General features: G+C 34.0%; 1 protein-coding gene across 1 annotated transcript; it reads left to right on the forward strand.

The window, feature by feature from the left end:
* Positions 1 to 8,220: 8,220 nt before the first annotated feature.
* On the forward strand, positions 8,221 to 14,031 carry LOC121788312. Its single transcript, XM_042187024.1, has 5 exons — positions 8,221 to 8,904; positions 9,659 to 10,075; positions 11,269 to 11,931; positions 12,271 to 13,031; positions 13,687 to 14,031. The coding sequence occupies exons 1-5, from the start codon at positions 8,356 to 8,358 to the stop codon at positions 13,790 to 13,792; spliced, it is 2,496 nt and encodes an 831-aa protein (XP_042042958.1). The 5' UTR covers positions 8,221 to 8,355; the 3' UTR covers positions 13,793 to 14,031.
* The last annotated feature ends 2,735 nt before the right edge of the window (positions 14,032 to 16,766 follow it).

A 16,766-nucleotide genomic window follows, 5' to 3' on the forward strand; every position in this document is an offset into this window, starting at 1 on the left:
AATTTATTAATTCATCATAAGTGATCAAATATATTTTTGTGACACCACTTAATATAATTATAGCGCTAGTGACAATATAGATACACAAAAATAAAAAATTGTGTAAATATGAAGATAAATATTATGCATATTTCGAGTTAAGGATGTTACAGTTCCTACCTCTCCAAGAATTATAGTAAGAAATATTGGGATAAAATTCTTAAACCATATATACACGCGGTACTCTAACTATTGCTATCAAAGACAAAAAAATGAATGAAATGGAAATTACAATAAAAATTATAAAATAAACAGAACTATTAAGTCTAGTCGAGAAAAACCCTATTTCCGCAAGACAAATTACATCACGATTAGTGCTCTCAGATTGACATATTATCCTCGAAGATAAAACGACTTCCTCCTAACGTATATTGCATCTCAAATCCGCTAGGCACCGATGAACTTGATGGGGCTCCAAAGATTGAACAACACAATGGTCCTAAAATGTACAATAAAATGTTGATAGCTTGAAAGAGAATAAAAAGTGCTTTTGTTGGTGTGTAATTCATTCACAACTCAATGCTTTTTATAGGCAAAAAAAAGGACATGAGAGATCATAAAATTAAAACAGGATAAATTATAAAATTAAGACATGGAGGTTAATTTGATAATCAATTGCATATTAATTTAATCATTTTGGAATTAATTTGATCACAATAAGAAATCTTAATCACGTGAATTCATTTACATTTACAATAATATGAAACGTAGGAGTATATAGTTATTGACATATCATGGCCTCAACAATGAAACGGTCGTCATACACAAATATTAGTACACATAATTAGTATTCTTTCTCACAATTAATTAGCTATGGTGTTGTAGTATTCATTCTCATAATTAATTAGTATTAACTAATTAGCATGGCCTCAATATCTTAGCCAAGCGTTTAGTAGTATTCATTCTCATAATTAATTAGTATTAACTAATCAGCATGGCCTCAATATCTTAGCCAAGCGTTTAATGAAAAACGGTTAGAATATTTAGATAGTCATATCATTTACACTTATATTAGATAATATAAGTAATTGCAATGATACCTAAAATTTATAAATATTCAAAACTATGCCAAAAACTCACCTTTTATACCCGTGCTATGCACGGACTAAGATATTTCCAAAACATTGATAGTTAGTTTTTATATAATTGAGACTAAGATATTTCCAAAACATTGATTGTTAGTTTCTATATAATTGAAACAAAATTATAAACAATATTATTATTCAAAAATTATAAACAAATGATCATAGCATATAATAGCAATGAACAAAATGAGTAATAAAATTTTAAGTTATATGAAGTTAAAAATATTTACAAATCAATATTAAAACATAATATTCAAACATTAAATTATAGATAGAACTTTCAACCTCATCCTTGAAAACTAAAATCCTTATCAATTCTAAAACCTTTTTTATGACAACCAAGAATGCTACAAAACCACCACAGACAGTATATGTTGTTTTTCGGCCCACCTAATTGTTGCATATAATAACCGTGAGACTAAAAAATAAAGCAAATTTACATCACACAAAATAAAAATAAAAACCTAAAGAATGTATAATTACCACTTCTCCTAATGAGATTTAAGATATTGTTTATCAAAAGCTATAATTTAAGATTGCACTGGCTCCTAATCGAGTCTCATTTCATTGCAATATAGTGACCCTATACAATAAAAACCCAAACCTTGAAACCTAAATCCTAAACCCTTAACTTTAAAATATACTCATCATGACCAACAAATGAGTCAAATAGCAATAAAATTCTCACTCCGTCCCAGTTCAATTTTACTTTGTTGATCACTTATTCAATTTTGAGGGTTTTAGATATGTATTCGATATCTTATACTGGGTCGGCCTACGTGATAATCCTTATTGATAGTAGATGTTTTTTTACCTGAATCAAGCATCGATTCACCCAATGATATTATTTACTGGAGTCGAAGTAGTGTTTTGTTGAAGCTAGACTTGTATTCTATCTAATCAAATAATTGTGTTTCACGGGTGCAAGGAATGGAATACTATACGAAGGCTCAAATAACTTATTATATTAGATGTTTTATTACTTTTGAATTATACATAATTTAACATTAGTATAGTTGTTATTTATAATATTAAACCAAACAAATAATTAATTTAAATAACAATCTTTACTAATTTTTAAGTGAATCACAACTAATTTATAAATAATAAAAAATTGTCAAACATGAATAATAGTGTATTGTTTAAAAATAAAAAACTAAATCAAATTTGAATTTCTTAATTATAGTGTTTTGTTATAACTAATTTGTTTCATATTTAACATTAAATGTAACTAAGGAAACATAAGAGTACAAATCTCTATGTTGAAATCTCTAATTACAAAACTACAGGCAATCCTCTAATTTTTAGATTGATCAAGATTAATAGTGACCATTCAAAAAGTGTACGAAATCTCCATTAACATTAATGATGGAGAATTGAAACTAAATCAAATTTGAATTTCTTAATTATAGTGTTTTGTTATAACTAATTTGTTTCATATTTAACATTAAATGTAACTAAGGAAACTTAAGAGTACAAATCTCTATGTTGAAATCTCTAATTACAAAACTACAGGCAATCCTCTAATTTTTATATTGATCAAGATTAATAGTGACCATTCAAAAAGTGTACGAAATCTCCATTAACATTAATGATGGAGAATTGTTGGTTGTTTAGCAATTTAGCATCGATTATGATCAAATAATACATGTCTCTTATATCTAGGCCTAAAAATTGCTTCCAATATTGCATATATAAATTGTTATTTTTAAAAAATAAAATATCCCTATAATATAGCCTCAAAAGACGACTCTATCATTTATAAATAAATATATATTTTAAATAATTATATTTAAATTATGTTAACAAAATTAACATACGCTCCTAGCATATTTAGTTCAATAGTAAAACACAATACGAAGATATAAAAAATATACTTGTTGAGCTCCTAAGTTTTATTTTATACATATTGAAATATTCAATGATATGTTATTATAATATTCCTGCATTACAAAAGAAATTAAATGGATCATGAGAGTTCCAAAAATATCATACAATATGTAAAAATGAAAATAATGACACAAATGAACACAATTAAACGCTAAACATGAAAATTGGTTATTTACTTTAAAATTACCTTATTTCGTAAACTCTTTTAGTATAAAAAATAGTTAATTAGTAAAAATTCCAAGCGAACTTCAAGTTAAGAATACAAAATCAATGAATCTAAAGTTGAAATTAACAAATCAAACTTAAATTAGTGATAAATGTTAAAATAGTCAAAATAAATCACAAATTATTTTTGTAAAAAAAAATAAGAATATAACAATATTTTATATCAAAGCATATTGTTAAAGCTAAAAAATATATAACCTTAGCTCACTACATTTAAATAAAGAAATATAAACTAATAATAAACTAAATGTTTTATGCTATATTTTTGTTTTTCCTATATCGACGCTTGTTTTTTCCTCGCGCAGTGTGTTAGACTTTTTTTCGCTTCATCAACTCTTTAGTATACCATTTCTTGGAGTTGGAGGGGTGATTTTTGTTCCTGAAATAGATGAGTAAAGATTACATAACATACAATGATATTTTACACCCTAACCCACCGTTAAAACTTACATATATAAAAATCTTTCAACTTGTAAGATATAACATAGTAATAGTTCTAACTATTGTCAAGGAAAATAGAAAAAAGAAAGTCATACACTATATTAAATATAATCTACTAAAATCAGTAGGTTTAAAAGATATTAAAAAAAACTAAATCCTCAAAATTAGTAGATTTAAAGATATATAAGATCAAAATTATCAGCAACATCAAATACATTATTAAAAAAAGAGTGCATAAAGTCATAGGAAATTAAAGGATTGTGAATTTAGAATAGCAAAAATCATATTAATAAAACAAAAGAAAAAAAAAACAATTCTCCAATCACAAAAAATTGAAAAAATGGGTGAATTGGGATGGTGCAAAACAAACATATTAATACACAAACGAAAAAAAAAAATCCTCATATAAAAAACTGATTTCATGTTAAAGCAATATTGAAGAAGAGTAAGAAAAATTCCTAAAATCAATAAAAATTTATGCAAAGCATTCAACTAATTTCATGTTAAACAAATGGAAAAAAATCATCATATAGAAAACAATATTGACAAAGAATAAGAAAAATACTTAAAATCAATTCAAATTTATGCAAAAGTTCAACAAAGAATATTATGAAAAACGATAGGAATATGATGATTAAAATCTAGCAAACAACATATTTATAGTAAAATATAGATGCCTCTCCATAACTTTTCACTTCCTCCATTTATTATGAAAAATGCTTTTTACCTTCCAAATACAAAACTTATAAACGTCCCCTTTAAATGTGATAAATACATTAGAAAACTGAATATTAAATTGAAAAAATTAATTAGTGGTCAAAGCTATAATGACACGTAATATTAATTGTGGAATATGAATGTTGTGATACATTGATTATGCACTCTTATAAATATTCAAATTGATACCCATAATTTATATATTTTAAAAAGTGTCCCAAAACTCAACTTTTATATATGTATAGATGTATTCCAATGAAATTATTTGGACATTCCTCTCAACTTATAATTAACTTACCATATTTTGTTTTAATTTTAATTTTTAAGTGTATGGTATTCTGATGTGAGATTGGGCCAATTTATGGGTCAGCCCATTTAACTAAGTTTTGGACTTGGACCATATACTACTAGTAAATCAAACGGCAAACTCAAATTGAGTATTAATACAGTTACGAAATTATATGTAATTAGTAATGCTATTTAAAAATAAATAGATAATTTGGGGCACAGCTGTAAGTAGGATACTTAGATTTTGATTCTGCACACGATTTAATTATATTGTTTGAAATTAACAAAACAACTTTCTTCTTAGAAATCTCATAATCGAAATTAGATAACAAACTTAATCAAAAGCATTTTGTATTAATGATACTAAATAACTTATGTTATATTCTTTCACACCTCATTTGCTATCCTTTGGTCTGGACTAAAACCTAAACACATCACTAGATTTAAAAAAGGAGAAGCTCCAACTTCAGCCCAAGTTTGTTTGAAGAATGAATGGATATAAGAGCATCCACAACCGTGCTCTTGCCAGCGGCACGGTTGTGGGCCCGGGCGGTACTATTCATGTATGCTCTCTAGCAAGAGCACAACACCCACAACTGTGCTCTTCCGCAAGGACGAGCACAATTAATATAAAATTCAATTAAACAATAACATTTCCATAATATTAAAATCCATTTAAAAACCATAATAAATATTACAAATTACAAATAAAATTAAAAAATACATAATTAAAATCCTAAAAATTAAAAATTACATAATTAAACTCCTTAAAATTAAAAATTACATAATTAAAATCCTAAAAATTAAAAATTACATAATTAAACTCCTAATAAGACTACGCATCCGGCGGGATCAACCCCAATTGTTTTTGGAGACCTTTTATCATGGTCTCGTGTGTTTCAAGTTGCGTGGGGGTCATAGATGACCTATCGGCCATATTGAGTTGGCTTAAGAGCATCCACAGCGAGTTGTTCGGGGTGGAGGTGGCACATAGGGAGCGGGAGCGGCTTCGGGAGTGGCTTTGGGAGTCGAGCCGCGACGACGGTTGGCCGCCGCCTTCTTCCTTCCTTGGGGGCGGCGTTGGGAACCGCTCGGTCCGGCGTCGGGGCTACCCAAGTTAGCTCCGGCGAGTTGGCTAGCCACTTCTTCCGAGCCGGAGTCGGATAGGGCTACCGACCTTGATCGTTTGGAGGAGCCGCTAGAGGAGGATGTTATGCCTCCCTTATACTTCGGGTGCGTCCGCGTCTCCTGCCAAACGTTAAGATATTTGAACGACTTACCGTTCATGGATTGGTAGGTGCTCAGCGCGGCGGTGATGATGTCGACCTCGCTTCCGCCGCTCCTGGCATTCCGGGACTCCTGGATGAAATAGCCGTTGAACTTGCCAATTTCTTCGTTGGCTCGGCCGATGCAGTTGCGCACCATACTCTCGTTGCGCTCGATCGTTCCGGGCGGCCGGTTTGCATTGTACCGGCTAGAGACGCGCCACCAAAAGTGATCGCCGGATTGGTTCGTTCCAACCACCGCATCTTCGGAGATTTCCAAGTACGCCTTGAACAATCTTTCCATCTCCGCCGGTGAGTACGGTGTGCGGACACCGGCGCGAGATGGAGGAATCGGCATTTGGGAAGGGACGCGAGGCCTAGGCTCCGATGTCCACCCGTAGCGCCCTTCGGAGGCACCTTGGTCGTCGATTGGGTATGGACGGTAGCCACCCGGAACGGCCGAATCTTGGGTTTGAGGAGGGGCCGAATATTCCGTTTCCGGACTAGGAAACGGTTGTGAACCGAACCATTCGGGGTTCCAACCGTGGGAGCCCGAAGGGTTATCGTCTTGGCCGGACATAGTGATGTTGTAGGGTATGAGAGAATGAAGATGAAAATGGATATGAGAGAATGGAGATGAGAATGGATATTGGAGAATGATGATGAGAGTTGTGTAGTTTGATGTGAATTTTTGGGGTGAAATTGGGGGTATTTATAGATGAAAGTGTGTATTTTTGGGGTAAAAAAAATGAAAAAAAAAATTAAAAGGTGTAAAAAACGGTTATAAACGGATATATTTTTTTGGGGAAGTGAATTTTTTTTTATCGGTTTTTTTAATAAAAAACTGATTTTTTTTAAAAAATATATAAAAATGTTTAAATGCAACGGTCAAGTCGTTGACGAATGAGAGCGCGCTACGTGTGCGTCCGCTGGCACGGACGTGCTCGATACATCGAGCAGCGCCGTGCCAGCGGCGCGGAGGCGGTAGCGACGGACGCCACCGCTGCGCATGCTCTAATGGGCTGAATGAATAGATATAATAGGAGAAAAGGTGTAGTACTAATGAAAGACTATGAACTGTGTTTGATTATGCATTCTCACTGGGGCAGGTAAGACAATCAATTAATTAATATACATGTACAAAATTATCATATACTGTATTAAGTTGCTTCAAAATCAAAACATGTAATTAGCCCCATTTTCACTCTATTTTTATAAGAGTATATTAGTATACAGATAGTTACATCTTGCATAAAATTGTAACATTGCAAATTCTTCTATTTCAAATTAATTTATCCTTTAAGTGCATCTAAAATAAAATAAATTAACTTCACATTTAGGCTCTTTGGTTTCAAATCGCATCAAATTCAATTATATTTGCAACTACATTTTCAATCGCAAACAATGCAGTAGTTTTTATTTGAATTGATCATCCATAATACTATTTTGCATGTATAACAAAATGATTTATTCAAGGGTATTCGCAACACATCCATGTTCGCAAATGCAATGGAGGCGTCGTGGCTGCAGAATATGGCCATGGCCAAGGGCATGGTGAGGATCTGCATGAACGACACAGCCAATGGCTGCAGATTAGGGTGAGGGCGTTGTGCGGGTATTGTATTTGTAAGGGTACAGTTTGGAATTTGGATGACCAAAATGTTTAGGTTCGAATTGGATTGGATTGCATTATAATTCTAGAATTTGAAAAAATTGGGTTGTAATTCAATTTCAAATCCATTATTCAATAAAAATGATGTATTAATTGATACTAAGTATAAAATTGAATTTGAAGAAATTATATAGTGTGTGAAATTGTTTGTTGTATGTGTAGGAAGGTGTCAAGCTTTATAACTATTTGGAATTTCAATTCAATTAGAGTATCTTCAACGACAGATGTAAATGAAGCTGTAATGTCTTATAACTATTGTATTTTTTTCATGAAAAATATTTTCCAATGAGAATATTTGAGAATGTATTATATTTTTATGTTCTCAATACATCTTGTACTACTTTTTTTATTTTAGAAAATAATTTACATTTTTATATACTATATTTTTTCTTTTGGAATTTGTTATTTTTGAAAGTGTATATTTTTATTTTGAATAGATAAGTAGTATTTTTTTTCTCTATATACCTTACCCCTTTTAGAGATGCTCATACAAACTAAATTTTTTTGTGATACCAAAAATTAGATTTGAGACGAGACTCCAATTTTCTATATCCCTACGAAAAAGTCTCTGTAAAATATGATAAATATACGACAAAGTCTAATAACAAAAGTTCAAATATATCTCTGCAAATGTTCAACAGAAAAGAGAAGGAAAACGAGGAGGAAAAGACGAAGCAGAGAAGAGCTGCGGAGACTGTATAAGCAGGCGGGAAACAATTGACGAAAAGCAACGATGGCGGACGATTCAGAGATGGCGTACAACCTCCAACTTGAAGAAGCCATCGCCGCCTCCCTCCTCGACGCCACCGCCGCTCAGCCTCCAGCCACTGCCGCCTACGACGCCCTCATTGGCTGGGAACAGGACGCCCTCGACGCCGAGGTGGAGGCCGAGCGTCTCCGCGTCGACCTCCTCCGCCAGGTCCACGACCGCGCCCTGGCCTGCGAGATCATGAGCGTGCCGGACGAGGAGTGGCTACAAACCGGCAACAATTTGCACAGGCCGTTCGGAGAGGGCTCCTCCTTGTCGTCTTCGAATGGGCAAAACTTCCAATTCAAGGTTTATGTCAAGGGTTTGGTGGAGCGAGGGGCGGGCGGAATCGGCGTGGCTATTTGCGACGGGAATGATGGTTTGCTGTTCGAGTTGAGTAAGGGTTTGAGCGGCAAAGATCAGGATAAGGAATTGGTTGATTTCAAAGCGCTGATTGAAGGTCTTGATGCTGCGGTGATGCTTGATTTGAAGAGGATTACTGTTGTTACCGATAATCCTCTGCTCTGTCAACATGTCGGTATACAGTCTTCAAACATTGTTGATTAAGTAGCCTCATTAATTTTGAGGCTCCCTACAAACGCCTTGTTATGATAATTGTACCTTTTAGGCTATTAATTTCTTCGTTTTTGTGCAAATTGACTGCTGTTTGTTTAATTTGAGCTTTTTGTCTGTATTGTGACTTACTTAATCAACTGTTAGTCTTCAAACACACACACACACACACACTCAAAGATTGCCTTTTAAAGCTTTGTTTTATCTTTAATTAATAGCAAGAATAGTAGCATGTGGTATAGTTGTTTCCATAAGTACTAGTCAGGCACCTTGTGTGAAAGTGAAAGTAAGCCTTGCTAGTTACACTGTCTGTCTTGGACTTGATTTTCTGCTGCTTAACATTGAAATTATTCTCTATTTCTCTTGATACAGATTCATGCTTTTGAGTTATATGCCCTTATCTGTCACTTGTATGTGAATCATCCATATGCAGATAGTAAACACAGGAATTGTCTATTTTTGTTATCCTTTTTAAGAAGCTGTCTTGTGTGTTTTTGCTGCTTAGAGGAGCCTAGAGTTTTCTGTTTGTAGATTTCTTTATTTGTCCCTTAGGTGTATTTTTCTTAATTTGTTAAGTAGGTGTAACGTTTCTTCCATATTTTGTCTGAGGCCAGAGACTCAAGCGTGAAAGTATTCATATGCAACATTTTGTTCATTAACTGCATTTAAAGAAACTTTGGTTTTTATGTGATTGACATAGTGTTTCTAAATGCAGATTACTGGAGAAAACACTCAAACGATAAAAACTGCTGTCACATTATCTAGCCAGATACAACTCCTAAGAAAATTTACTAAGTGTCATCCATCTCTTGTTGCCTCTAATGCCAATAAGGCTGTCAAACTTGCAAGGAATGCAATTGCATTTCAGGTTAATCGTTCAGCAGGTAGTAGCAATGGCAAGAATCTGACTGAGCAATGTACTATTTGTTTAGAGGATACTTATGTGGATCGGATGTTCTTAAATACAAGTTGTCGACATAGCTACTGCTTTTTGTGCATGTCGAAACATTTTCAGTTTAAGTTGCTTCAAGGGAGGCTGCCTAAATGCCCTCATGAGAACTGCACAACTGAGCTGATGTTTGTTTATTATGTCATCAAATATTGTGCTTCTATGATGAAGATCTCTCCTAAGGTTATATAGTGCCTCTATGTACTGAAAAATAAGGATGAAATGGTATTTATTAGTTTTCGCGCCTCCAGTATTCGCTCTGTGATGCTCTCCGAGTGTGCCTCTTGTTAGCCTATTACGTTCATGTAGATATAGAAGCACGACTTGATATTCTCCCCGACTGAATAGTGTGGAGTACTATATTTCTTGCTACTATAATCCACTCATGCATTTCTTCAACAGTTCAGTTATTACAAGTTTACAATATACTAGTACTAGTTTCCATTTGTATACTGAGTTCAAATGAGAAGATTTTTTGGAAGTCCTTTCCATTTCGGTCGACAATGTTTCCCGCAGATGTGGACATGAGTTCTGCTATACTTGTGGAGCCGAATGGAGAAACAAGAAGGCAACCTGCAAGTGTCCAATCTGGGACGACCGCAATCTCATATACGACCAAAATAGACAGCAACGTGGATGATTGCATTGTGGTTTAGAGCTTCTGTGCTCACAGTTTTTAGATGTATGTGTTCTCTCTTTTTTTTAATGGCCTGAACATTTTCTGAAAGTCTGGGTTTTTTATTTTTATGGAAGTTCAAGTATTTTATTTGTAATTATGTTGTTATTAAGGTTATAGTAATTAAATTTTGTGATTAATTAAACTAGTAGTATTATTTCGCATCGCCCCACGATTTTGAGGAATGTTTTTTTATTTGTTATTCTTTCCCCCTGAGGTGGATTGAAAATCACTAGTCTTTATTTGGTTTTTATTTCTATTGATTATTTATATATTCGGGTTATGAATTTCTATATTTAAATATTTATGCACTGAAATTGCTGGGGAATTTAGACGGTCAGTCGATTGGCAAAAAAAGATCAATAATTAAATTTGTGATAGAAAGGATAATTCATAAGCGATTTAGGAAGTTATATATTTTTGGGAAATAGCTCAAAATTTTTTGGATTTATGTAATCGAGATATAATTTCCTTAAAATAATAAAAGCTATTTAGGTGGTTATAAGTTTTTGGAAAATGTTTAGTAAAATACTAAGCTCAAACAATGTAGTAGAGGCTATGTAGATAAATTTCAGCAATTTATAAATTCTCAAAAAAAAAAAACTTCATCAACTCCAGAAGTCGAAATACGAAGAGTCGTGGGGTAGCAGTAATAATTCACATTTAAATGATCACCTCTGTGAAAACCTAAAAGGGTTGAAAATCTGTAACAGCTTCCCTAATAATTGGCGCGAAAATCGACGGCAACATTTGCTACACTACGATGGCGGACGACTCCGATTTCGCTTTCAATCTCCAGTTGGAAGAAGCACTGACCGCCTCCCTCCTCGACGGTACCATTTCTTCCCCCAATGCCGACGGAGTCACCTACGACGCCGTTTTCGGCCCCGTTCTGTCGGACGCCCTCCAGCGCGACGATCTCTACAAGTACGAGTGTGAGCTCCTCAACCAGTACAGTACGCAGGCCGCGGAGAAGCGCCTCCGCCTCGACTTGTGCCGCCAGGTCCACGACCGCGCCTTCGCCTGCGAGATTTCCAACATACCGGAGGAGGAGTGGAGGAAAATCGGGGATGAGCTGCAGAAGCCGTACGGAGAAGGCTCCTCATCGAGTGGGAAATGTTGGGGATTTAGGGTTTACGTCAAGGGTTTGGTGCAGGGGATCGTGGGCGGCGTTGCGGTTGTGATACGTGACGACAATGGCGGATCGGTGTTTGAATTGAGCAAGGGATTGAGCGGAAAAAATCAGATAATTGGTGAAGAGATGGTTGAGTTGAAAGCTTTGATTGAAGGACTTGAAGCCGCCGTGATGCTGGAGTTAAAGAGGGTTACCATTGTTACTGATAATCGGTTGCTGTACTTGCATGTTAGTGATTGCCAGCAATATTGTTTATCATTGATTAACATTCCTTACTTTAGGATGAACTAATAACTGATTATTGAGTTATGAAAATTTGTACTTTAATTGATTGAGTTGTTGGGATTCTTGGTTTTCAGTCTGTCTGAATGAATAGCAATAACTTGTGTACATCCTAAATTCCTAATGTGGTGCATCCATCTCAATTAGATCACATTAATTTCAGTTAGGGCTTATTCATCACAATTAGGATTTAATAGCCTCCTTTCGGTTTTCACGCTCATAGTATGATTTTATGAGCTATTACATTACAATGACTTAATGTTGATCCTGTTTTTCTGAATGTAGATCACTGGCAAAAACCGGGAGATCAGGGAAACTTTTGCTGTGCTATCTAACCAGATAGATCTTCTTCTGCGGAAATTAGGCAATCCCGGTGCATCTTTTGTAACTCGCCATGATAATGTGTTTGCTGTTGAACTTGCTAGGGAGGCAATTGCATTTGAGGTCAAGCGATCAGCAGGAAGCAGTGGCACAAAGAATCTGATGAAGACATGCACAATATGTTTGGAAGATACAGATGTGGATCAGATGCTCTTAATTGCAGGTTGTCTGCATAGCTACTGCTTGTCATGTATGTCAAAATATGTCCACTATAAGTTGCTTCAGGGCATTCTACCTAAATGCCCCAATGAGAACTGCAAATCTCTGTTGGAACTTGATAGTTGCAGAAAATTCCTGACTCCGGAATTGTTCGACATAATGTGCCAGCGTGTGAAGGAAGCATCAATCCCACCAGCGGAGAAAATTTATTGCCCCTACTCAAGATGTTCTAGTTTGTTATCGAAAACAGAGCTTCAAGGTTCCAAGGGTGATGCGATTGAAGTATTGGGTTGTAGGAAGTGCTCTCATTGTGGTGGCCTTTTCTGCATCAATTGCAAAGTCCCTTGGCATAGTAATATGAGCTGCTCTGCATTTAAAACCGGTAATCCCAGCTCCAGTAATGAAAAGAAACTGAAGTCATTGGCTACTAAGAATCTCTGGCGTCAATGTCCCAAGTGCAGCCATATGGTTTCACTTTCTGTAGGATGCTACCACATTTACTGCAGGTATACACTTCAATCATTGGATCATGTGTTTCTCAAATGCACTGACACTAGCAAATCTTCCAATTACTGCTGGTAGCATCTGACTGCAAAAGTTTGCTCCTCTCCTTGATGTTTATCATTCTTGTCTGTCAACCATGACTCTAGTTTATTTCCCCCTTCTCTTTTGAAGAAAAACATGTTTCTAGTTTTTACATAGGGTTTAGGGTTCCTCTCCTTGATGTTTATCATTCTTGTCTATCAACCCTGGCCATAGTGTATTTCCCCCTTCTCTTTTGAAGAAAAACATGTTTCTAGTTTTTAAAATGTGATTTGAAATCCTAGTACGATACAATTTGCCCCTTGTATTGGTTTTGCGCTGATCTTCTGTTTATAAGACCAATGCATTACTGGTTTATCCAATGATCTAAGTATTGCGGGCAATGGGAGTGATAGCAACAAACCTATTATGCAAGTTTTTGGTAACATGGATTGCTTACATGTTATTTTGATTACTTTCAGCCACCTCTGTTTATTGGTCCTTGCATTACGATTCTTCCAAAGCTCTTGTTTTTAAGTTCTTCAATCTGTATGAACTATACCATTGTTCTTGTTAATCGCTAGATTTTACACTGTTTTGCACTTTGAAGATTCAAATAATCCGAACTCGAATATGCAGGTGTGGGCACGAGTTTTGCTATACATGTGGAGCAGAATGGCGAAACAAGAAAGCTACATGTCGTTGTCCTATCTGGGACGAGCACAACATCGTATATGATAACTAAGATTGAGAAGAAGCAAGATAGAGTGTGATGCTCGGTGCTTCTACGCTCCTTGTTCCTTGGTAAAGATCACTTTTTGGCAGGCTGACTTTCTTTTTTCAAGATTAGAATCTGATGGATATAACATACTCATCCAGATGTTTTTGTTTTGTTTTGTTTCGTTTCCTGCGCAATTTTTGTGTAATTGTGCTGCACATTTTGGAAATGTGGATACGCTTGGCTTCTAGTTTCATAGTATTCAAGTTTTGATGAGTTTCTATAAATAATTTCTCATAATCGAAGATATAATAATTAAATCCATTCGGAAACACAGGAGTATGGATTGTTGCAACATTTCCTACTACACTCCTACACATGTGGATCCTATTTGGCAAAAAACAAATCATTTTCCAATACAACCTCTCTCCTCTATCTTCTCTCTCCCTACTTTCTTAAATTACGTTTCATTCAATAAATACAATTATACTACAAGTTCTTTCCTCCACCTTCTCTCTCTTATTTTCTCTATCTATTTTTTGTTAATCTAAATAAATAACCACTCATAAAAATATCCAATAAATCTAAAATCTTTTATCTGTCTTCTCTACCTTGACCTTCTCTCCCTATTTTTTCTTAATCTACATAATTGTATTAGTCATTATTAAATAACTAGAGGGCCTAGATGATAAATAGGAATAAAATATGTTTCAGTAAATAACTAAATAAATGTGTAAAATAATATAATTAATAATAAAAGTAATTCATATAAATTGAATATTTAATTGGTATAATTAATTATAATACTAGTTTATTTTAATAGTAATAAAACTTAGTTCTATAACGTTATAAAATTATATTAGTACAATTAAAATTTTTTTACTCAACTAAAAAAAATTATCGTCATAAATTTATAATAAATGTGATGAACATTGTTATCGTGCTCTAGATTATTTCCATTGCTAAATTAAATATTAGAAGTTAATATAACAAATAAAAAGTTTTTAAAATTTTCAGATTTTATTTGATACAGTATTTTTTTGACAGATAAATAAAATATTTATTAAGATTAACAAAAGGTATAGAGAGAAAATAGGAGTGCAGGTAGAAGAAAGAGGTTTTGTACTTGTATTGAATTAAACGTAATTTAAGAAAGTAGGGAGAGAGAAGATAGAGGAGAGAGGTTTTTTTTTTTTTTTCACAAAAAAAAAAAGTAGGGAGGAGAGAGGTTGATTGGGAAATGATTTGTTTTTTTTTTGCCAAATAGGATCTTTATGTTCATTAGCTTGCTGCAATGAACATGAGAGCATCCACAATCGTGCTCTTGCCAGCGGCACGATTGTGGGCCCGACCCTACTTTTTCTGTCTGCTCTCTGGCAAGAGCACAACACCCATAGTTTTGCTCTTCCGCAAGGACGAGCACACTTAATTTAAAATTTAATTAAATAAAAACATTTTCATAATACTAAAATTCATTAAAAAAACCTAAATAATATTACAAATGACAAATAAAATAAAAACGACATAATTAAAATCCTAAAAATTTATTTAAGTGAGGGATGAATGTGTTGATAGTTTGTAGGAGAATTATGAATGAGAGATGATTTGATGTGATAAATGGATGATGAATGTGTGTATTTATAGATGATTTCGGGTGGAAAAAATAAAAAAAATTCAAAAAAATTCAGAAAAACGGGCAAAAAAACGGCAATATTTTTGGAATTTGGAAAATATATATATATATTTTTATCATTATTTATAATTAAATAACGAATTTTAAATAAAAAAATATATTCAAAGGCAACGGCTATGTCGTTGCCTAATCGCGTGCCGCCATGTCACCTGCTCGCTGGCACGGCGCTGCTCGATGCATCGAGCAGCGGCGCGAGCGCAGCGGGGGCGAGACACGTCCGTGCCAGCGGCGCGGACGGACGCGGGTTACGGCGCCACCGTTGCGGATGCTCTGAAGATCCTCATGTTCATTCAGTAGTGGTGTAGTATGAAATGTTATAGCTAGGGATGTCAATCGGGCCAGCTCATTAGATTTCGGGTCAACCTTATTCGGGTTGCGGGCTAATCGGGTTGTTATTTTTCCGGGTTATAAAAGTTCAACCCTGACCCTAAAAACTCGGGTTTCGGGCTAGCCCATAGTTAATTGGGTTGCTACCGATAAAATTAACATGCGATCAATCCAATAAATAATGGTGAAAATTAATTATATTTATAAAATGTAAAATATTTAATTATGATAAATTTGAGATATATGCGTAAACTCAAACATAAACATGATCAAATACTAATATTTGATATTTATGCAAAATAAAACATAAATATCAAGAAATTTTAAAGCATGTTTAGAAATTTAAATATATTTTTAGTGAATTTGAAGTTTCTAATTCATTTATCTATTATTATATTAATATAAACTTAATATATAATTTATATATTTAATATATAAAATGAAAAGTTATTTTTTCAGTAATCTATATTATAAAATAATCAATAACGTGTCGAATTAGAGTCAAACAAATAGAACAATATAAATTTTATCGGGATTCCGGGCCAGCCCATCGGGTTTTCGGGTCTGGCCTCTAACGGGTTGCGGGTTAATCATGCTGTAATTTTATCGGACTGGAAATTTTTAGCCCTAATCCTATAAATTTGGTGGGTTATTCGGGCCAGCCCACGAGTTACGGGCTAAATTGACCTCCCTAGTTATACCAATTGAATTAGGTGATCCCTACCTATTGCTATTTTGTATGATGAGAGAGTAACTTATGGTCACAATATTTTTGATAAAAATTAACAATCGAATCTCGATTTGTATTTATAAGATTAATAATTGCCAATAATTATTCTTGAGATATTAAAATTAAATTACATGTATAAATAAAATAAATAATGTTAAAAAATATAGCATTAGACTTAAGATGAGCATTCGGGTATCAGATTTGATTTTTGCTTAAACCGATCTAAAATCTGAAATTTTATGAAAAATAAA

The sequence above is a fragment of the Salvia splendens genome, unplaced genomic scaffold (assembly GCF_004379255.2).
Source record: "Salvia splendens isolate huo1 unplaced genomic scaffold, SspV2 ctg101, whole genome shotgun sequence".
NCBI lineage: Eukaryota > Viridiplantae > Streptophyta > Magnoliopsida > Lamiales > Lamiaceae > Salvia > Salvia splendens.

Bases quoted from the DNA above. Each gene is read 5' to 3' on its own strand.
- LOC121788312 (XM_042187024.1), top strand. From the start codon at position 8,356: ATGGCGGACGATTCAGAGATGGCGTACAACCTCCAACTTGAAGAAGCC. The intron at 8,905-9,658 runs GTCGGTATACAG...TTCTAAATGCAG, and splicing joins ATCCTCTGCTCTGTCAACAT to ATTACTGGAGAAAACACTCA. The intron at 10,076-11,268 runs GTTATATAGTGC...TAAAAGGGTTGA, and splicing joins TGATGAAGATCTCTCCTAAG to AAATCTGTAACAGCTTCCCT.